This window comes from Trachymyrmex septentrionalis, unplaced genomic scaffold (genome assembly GCF_001594115.1).
Source record: "Trachymyrmex septentrionalis isolate Tsep2-gDNA-1 unplaced genomic scaffold, Tsep1.0 scaffold51, whole genome shotgun sequence".
Classification (NCBI taxonomy): domain Eukaryota; kingdom Metazoa; phylum Arthropoda; class Insecta; order Hymenoptera; family Formicidae; genus Trachymyrmex; species Trachymyrmex septentrionalis.
Window position 1 is genome coordinate 4,311,438 of NW_017305683.1, and position 6,816 is coordinate 4,318,253.

The 6,816-nt window shown below is 31.9% G+C and overlaps 2 protein-coding genes across 2 annotated transcripts in view; one reads left to right on the top strand and one right to left on the bottom strand.

Moving 5' to 3' along the window:
- LOC108751760 (serine/threonine-protein kinase ATR-like) overlaps positions 1 to 4,963 on the top strand; it is a 17,558-nt gene extending 12,595 nt beyond the window's left edge. The window contains exons 23-41 of the mRNA XM_018492155.1: positions 1 to 186; positions 264 to 348; positions 449 to 594; positions 673 to 789; positions 878 to 1,017; positions 1,094 to 1,318; positions 1,389 to 1,649; positions 1,714 to 1,939; positions 2,002 to 2,186; positions 2,265 to 2,455; positions 2,545 to 2,717; positions 2,797 to 2,940; positions 3,076 to 3,233; positions 3,317 to 3,548; positions 3,620 to 3,758; positions 3,838 to 3,952; positions 4,037 to 4,190; positions 4,311 to 4,547; positions 4,610 to 4,963. Coding sequence (XP_018347657.1) covers positions 1 to 186; positions 264 to 348; positions 449 to 594; positions 673 to 789; positions 878 to 1,017; positions 1,094 to 1,318; positions 1,389 to 1,649; positions 1,714 to 1,939; positions 2,002 to 2,186; positions 2,265 to 2,455; positions 2,545 to 2,717; positions 2,797 to 2,940; positions 3,076 to 3,233; positions 3,317 to 3,548; positions 3,620 to 3,758; positions 3,838 to 3,952; positions 4,037 to 4,190; positions 4,311 to 4,547; positions 4,610 to 4,792 — 3,297 coding nt within the window. The 3' untranslated portion in view covers positions 4,793 to 4,963. The remainder of the gene's footprint in view (positions 187 to 263; positions 349 to 448; positions 595 to 672; positions 790 to 877; positions 1,018 to 1,093; positions 1,319 to 1,388; positions 1,650 to 1,713; positions 1,940 to 2,001; positions 2,187 to 2,264; positions 2,456 to 2,544; positions 2,718 to 2,796; positions 2,941 to 3,075; positions 3,234 to 3,316; positions 3,549 to 3,619; positions 3,759 to 3,837; positions 3,953 to 4,036; positions 4,191 to 4,310; positions 4,548 to 4,609) is intronic.
- LOC108751759 (odorant receptor 13a-like) lies at positions 4,956 to 5,339 on the bottom strand. The gene is made up of 2 exons (XM_018492154.1): positions 5,145 to 5,339; positions 4,956 to 5,043 (listed from the first exon to the last, which is right to left on the bottom strand). Exons 1-2 carry the CDS (start codon positions 5,292 to 5,294, stop codon positions 4,969 to 4,971), a joined length of 225 nt encoding a protein of 74 aa, XP_018347656.1. The 5' UTR covers positions 5,295 to 5,339; the 3' UTR covers positions 4,956 to 4,968.
- Between the last annotated feature and the right edge of the window lie 1,477 nt (positions 5,340 to 6,816).

The following is a 6,816-nucleotide window of genomic DNA, read 5'->3' on the forward strand; positions in this document are numbered from 1 at the left end:
ATCGCAAATAATGGAAAAGAAGAGCATGTTAAGATTAGAGAAGAGATGTTAGCTGTCATCAATGTTAGACAGAAGTCTGTATTAGATCCTGAACTTCTGCGTCATCGACCACTTCGATATGGACAGAGTGTAGAGGCCGATGACAAGAGAATTTCGGAAGAAACTAGACGTACACGCTGCTCGCAAGTTAGCATAAATTTTTTAATAATTTTATTTATTATTAAGTCTTGATATTGTTAAACGTTTTCGTATGATTGATACAGATAATCTTTCATATATTGGATCATTTGCAAAGATGGCTCAGAGAACGAAGATTATTTCAAGATAATAGATATGAAGCTATAAAAGGTTGTAATAAAAAATGTATTCTGTCATATATTGCGTTAATTTATATGATTTTTATAGATCAGATGTAACATGATTGATGTTTTTATTGATATTTCTCTAGAATTCTGCGCTAGCTTGGATAGTTTGGTAGTGGCAGAGGGATGTTACCAATCACGGGAATATCATCGTGCACTAATGTATCTAGAACAACACATGGCATCTAGTAATAAAGGTTTATCTGAATTAACAGAAGGTGGTTTACTCGCCGTATGTAATACATGGTATATTTTAAGTCATATACATGACACATTTCTTTGTTCCACAATGTAGAATTATATATTGCAGAAAATTTATGCGCAACTCGATGAACCTGATGGAGTTTCTGGTATTCTGGCGACCCAAAATCAGTCTCCTACATTGCAACAATTGGTTTTAGCTCACGAAGTCAATGGACAGCTTCAGGTATTATTAAATAAATTAAATAATTCTACTTTGAAACTATAATTTTACTTTACTAAATTACTCTTCGAATACTCATAAATTGTATTAGGATGCAGCTACGTGTTACGAGAGACTCATGCAAACAAGAGACTCAAAGCACATGTACTTACAAGGTATTATTCAATGTTACCTTGGTCTAGACCAACCATTTACTGCCAAACACATTACCGAAGGTCTATTAATTAATAGGTAATACTTATTGCAGTACAAATAAATGTAAATAGTTAAACTGTTTATAACCTGAAACATTTTTTTCATATGGTAGACCAGAATTAGAGCCTCTCATAACCGAACGTGAGCTTTTTTGGAAACTTGCTCATTTCTCCCGATTTGATGAGTCCTCACAAAAAAATATAAAGCACGTACTATTAGATGATCTCATAAAGCGAACAAAACCTGATTTGCTCTCATTGAAGAAAAATTTAGTATCATTATTAGAAGATGCTTCTCGACCGGGAGCTTATCAACAGAGTTACTCGTACATTATGAAGTAAGTATTAATAATTTATACTCTTTCTAAATTATTAAAATATATTTATTATAATATCTCTCATTTTCAGATTACATATATTAAATGAATTTGATAAAGCAACTTCAATGATGTTGAACAACGTAGAAGGTCTCCCATCAATATTAGAAGAATGGGAGAAACGTGGACAATTGTTGAAAGCATCTCGCGGTGTAGAATTTGTTCTGAGTATGCGCAGAGCTACTTTAGATTTGGCTGTACAGCTACAACGAAAGACTCAAAACACAGAAAATTTAATACTTAAGCAAGAAATTGGTAAAATCTGGTTAAAAAGTGCCAAAATTGCTAGAAAGTACGTATGACGTATTACTTTTCATATTTAATAATTTCTGTATTAAACGAATTGTTTCATTCAGGACTGGTTTGCACCAACAAGCGTATATGCATATTTTATCAGCCAATGATTGGTGTCCACCACAGCCGTTGTATATAGAACAAGCTCAATTATATTGGCAAAAGGGTTGTCAAGAAGATGCTTTTACTACTTTAAATCGCTGTTTCTCAAATTGTTTTCAACCAGCACAATATTACAAACAATTACCTTCAGAAAACTGTAACGAAGAAAGAAGATACTGTGCAAAGGTATGTATCTAATGATACTAAACTTATTGATTATCAAAAAGTAATTTCATATCTTCTTTTAGGCAAAGCTTCTTTTTGCCAAATACAACGATGAAACTCTTAATGTCGATACAGATGGTTGTATCCTTAATTATAAAGAAGCAATCGAAGTATGGAGATGCTGGGAAAAAAGTTGGGTATCATGTGCTCAGTATTATGATACTATTGTTGAAAGAATGTCTGAAAACGACAAAGATAAAAATAAACGGTAAGTTCGCGCTTTATGCAATTTAATTTTATTATGATATGATTGCAATTATAATAATATTTATCATTAATATTTTAGAGATCTGCAAATACATATGATGAACTTTTATGGCAAATCACTTCAATATGGCTGCAAGTATATTCATCATTCAATGCCTAAGATGTTGACCATTTGGTTAGATAACGCTTCTCGTGCTACGGTTATTTCTGATCCGTCAGATATTATTAAACTTCGTCAAGATCGTCTGTTAAAGATGACTCAAATCATGGGTACCTATTTGAATTAAATAAAAGATTTATAACTAAATAGTTTATTTATATCATTAAATAAAGAATATGAATTGATTTTTACATTTCAGAAGTCTACCATCATAGATTACCGACGTTCATGTGGCTAACAGCATTCAGCCAACTTGTATCAAGGATTTGTCATCCATCTCTGCTAGTACAAAATACTCTTTGTGCGATTTTAGTAAAATTAATTTCGGCATATCCGCAACATTGCTTATGGATGATGGCATCAGTTTTTAATGTATATGTTATTAATTAATATGAATACACTATTTTTATATGATTAACAAAATCTAAAGAATGCTTTGTTTATTTTGCAGTCTTCATACCCAACTCGACAAAAACGATGTCAAGAAATATTAAATCATGCGCAGTTGAAAACGTCAAATATGGCTAAGCTTATTAGAGATTTCCACAGACTTTGGGAAAGACTGATCGAATTATCCAATAAAGCTATACCAGAAGTAAGTTATTCAATTGTAATATCAGCAAAATCAATTATAGTGTAAAAATATATGTGATGTGTCAAAAATTGAAAAATGAGGTATACGTTTATATGTATATATGATAAATAATAAAATTCTTCTGATTTTGTACAGGGAATATTAAATACTACTGTGACTCATTTGTCAAAAAATTTGCCAAAGTTACTTTCAAGTAAAGATTTCAGCTTAATCATGATGCCAACAACGAAATTCAGACAACTACATCTTCCATCCAAGAACGCTTCAGTTGAAAATCACAATCCATTCTTATTGTACATATTTGATTTGTTATTTAAACAATATTCTTTTTTCTTGTAACAGTGCGATATATTTTGTTATTATGCTTGCAATATAGGAGGTGGGTACATATAACAAAAATAGAAGAAAGTGTGGTAATAATGCCTTCACTTCAACGTCCCCGTCGAATTGCACTGAGAGGATCAGATGGTAAAGAATATCTTTTTATGTGTAAACCGAAAGATGATTTACGTAGAGACTTCAGACTGATGGAATTTAATGATATTGTGAATAAGTATCTTCAAAATGATCCAGAATCACGACAAAGGAGGCTTTATATACGCACATATGTAAGACTTGCTAGTGATACATTTTGTTTAGATTTGATTTCAATAAATTGTTAACTATCCTTGATTTGCAGAGCGTGGTGCCTTTGAACGAGGAATGCGGTTTAATAGAATGGGTACCAAATCTGGTTGGTCTTCGACCTACTATCATGAATCTCTATAGAGAAAGAGGCATTGCACCTACAAATAAGGAACTTAAAACGATGTTATGTGGTAAGCTATAATATGATTGTGAAGAACGTTCAAACATGTAAACAAATTATTTTATCTCATTTCTAAATCTTTTCATCAGCATTAAGAGATCCATTAGAAAAGAAGAGAAAAATGTTTCTAGAAAAGTTATTACCACGACATCCTCCAATATTCGGGGATTGGTTTCGCATTACGTTTCCTGATTCATATGGATGGTATATACTAATAAAATACATCTTACATATATTTTTTATAATTTTGTATATGTATAGATATCAATTATCTAACTTTTGAAAAAGGTATGAAGCTCGCACGGCGTATATTAGGACAACTGCTGTCATGTCCATGGTGGGATACATACTTGGACTTGGTGATCGTCATGGAGAAAATATATTATTCGATTCTAAATGTGGAGATTGCGTACATGTTGATTTCAACTGTTTGTTTAACAGGGTAAATCTTGCACTTAGAAATTAAATATTAAAAATTCGGAAAACAAATTTCTTTTTTAACTTAAAATTATAAATTACTTATATTCTAATTAATATATATGTACCTATATATAATTCTTAGGGTGAATTTTTTGATTGGCCTGAACGAGTACCATTTCGCTTGACACATAATATGGTGGACGCTATGGGTCCTTTAAAAATTGAAGGACCATTTAGACGCGCCTCCCAAATTACTATGCGAGTACTTCGGCAAGAATCGAGTACATTGTTGAGCGTACTCACACCTTTCGTCTATGATCCACTCGTCACTTGGACTAAGAATCAGCCTGGTGATGCAGCTGAAAAAACAAATGAAAAAGTATAACGCAAATACATTCTTTTATAAATTATGCAAGAATAATCCACTTATTTTTTTTTTAGGCCGTAGAACATATAAAAAATATTGAGCAACGATTGAAAGGCTTGATACGATATCCTGGAAGAAAGGCAGAAAATATCGCGTTACATCTTAGTGTTGAAGGACAAACTAATCATTTAATTTTGGAAGCGACAAATACAGATAATTTATGTCAAATGTATTTTGGTTGGGGTGGATATTTGTAACAAATATTGTCGAAATAAGGTTACGTGTAGGATAAGATCCCGCATATATGGATATTAATAGACAGTAATGTATGAATCATGCTATTGTCGGAACTTTTACACACAATTTTGAAGTGTTGTATTTTTTATTATTTTCAGTATTATATTTCTTAATTAGACATTACGATTTTATTCAATTATAATTTAACAGTAGTTTCATCCGAGCCAAAACTTCGGAGCAACATGAAGTATGAGGCAGCCGTGCTCAACACCTAAAAAATATTAGAATTAAAATATTTTTTATAATATGTATATTACAAAAATCCCATATTTTTTTATACATTTTGTGATACAAGAAGTGATAATTTCTTACTGCATTAAAATTCTCCAGATGCATTACGTAAAATTTTCCTGCGGTTATTTTACTCGGTTTTTGACTACGCAACATAAGCAAACATATCTCTGTTTTGAATAAAACTGGTAATTCATACCAAGCAATTGTATATACAGTTTTGTAGATCATGGAACTCTATAATATAATATATAATATAAACACGTATGTGTGTGTACATATTGGATGTTTCAGATCATCCGTATATTCCATTTAAAATGAGGAAAGTAGTTATTTTGAAAAATATTTTAGATGAAGTTATTGGAGATCAGGTAAAATATATTACAAGGACGTATACAATTGACTTGGGTGGCGTCATAAAAGTCATGTCAAGGTTGAATTTTTTTAAATAGGAACCTATATCTTTTATTGCATATTCTTGTAATTCACCTCAAGGCGTTTTTCGAAATATTTTACAAAGTGTCTATCTTTTTAGTTGAGACCTTCCTGAGTTATGAGACTTCAAAATTTTAGTACTGCCGGCGTTAAGATTATTCAAGATGTACCGCGTGGAGGTCGCACGATCGGATTTACATCTCTTCGGGGTGTTCGATTAAAATTTCCGACCTTAAAAAGGATTATATAATCAGTGTTTCAAAACGTTTTGACGCCAGCTACAAGAATATGCAATAACAGATATGGGTTCCTATTTAAAAAATTCAAATCAATCTTCACGACGTCACCTAAAGTCAATCGCATACGCTCATGTAATGCATTACTTGATCCCCAACAACTTTGTCTCTCTCTAAAACATTTTAAAAAATAACTTTCCCTTATAACTTGTGAGGGTGGTCTGAAACACCCAGTATACAGTGTTCTATAACTCTTGATTAATATTTCTGGGAGTGAAAAAGAATGAAATTTTGAACTAGAAATTTCTTTCCCACTTTTGGCTTAGACCATTATTTACTACGTTATTAACGATTAAAGTTGATCAATCAGATAGCGCGCAGCCGGAGTACGCAGGAGCGTAATATGCCACTCCTCGCGCTTACTATGCAGTCTCTCGATTGAAATTTTATGTATTTTTTATATTAACAAATAATAAATGATTTTACTAAGACCATAAATTAAATACTAACAATATTCAAGCCTACAGTTATTTAGGTATTGAAAGATCTAGCTTCGACCGCTATAGGCTTGACCTTTTATTAATATTACCCCCTATTAGGCCCCAACTTTTTATTAATATTATCGTATTCAGGAAGTCAAAATCTATTTAAAAAAACACTATTCCTTTTACTTGCACCTTTAATGGGCAAAAATCGGTCTCTTTAACATCCTCCTTTCTAATTCCTTGTAATATTTATTTTTGATTTATTTGTTTATTCATTTATCTACCTATTCATTGATTTATTAAATAATATGAAAAATTAAAATAAAATTTCAATCTGGAGAATACATAATAAGTGTGAGAGGAGGAGATTAATCAACTTTAATCATTAATAACTCTGTAAATAATGGTCTGACAAGAGAACCTCGCGAAGTGTCAAATTTTGATTTTAATGAAACTTTTTGTACTTTGTGACGTGACGTTTTTCACCGTCCGTTACAAGGGTCATCCGACGATCGAAATAGCGTGGCATTGTCCTATGTTTTCCCGACGCAGAGGGAGGGCAGGCATGTCAGCGCTTATCACAATTTTCGAGCGGCT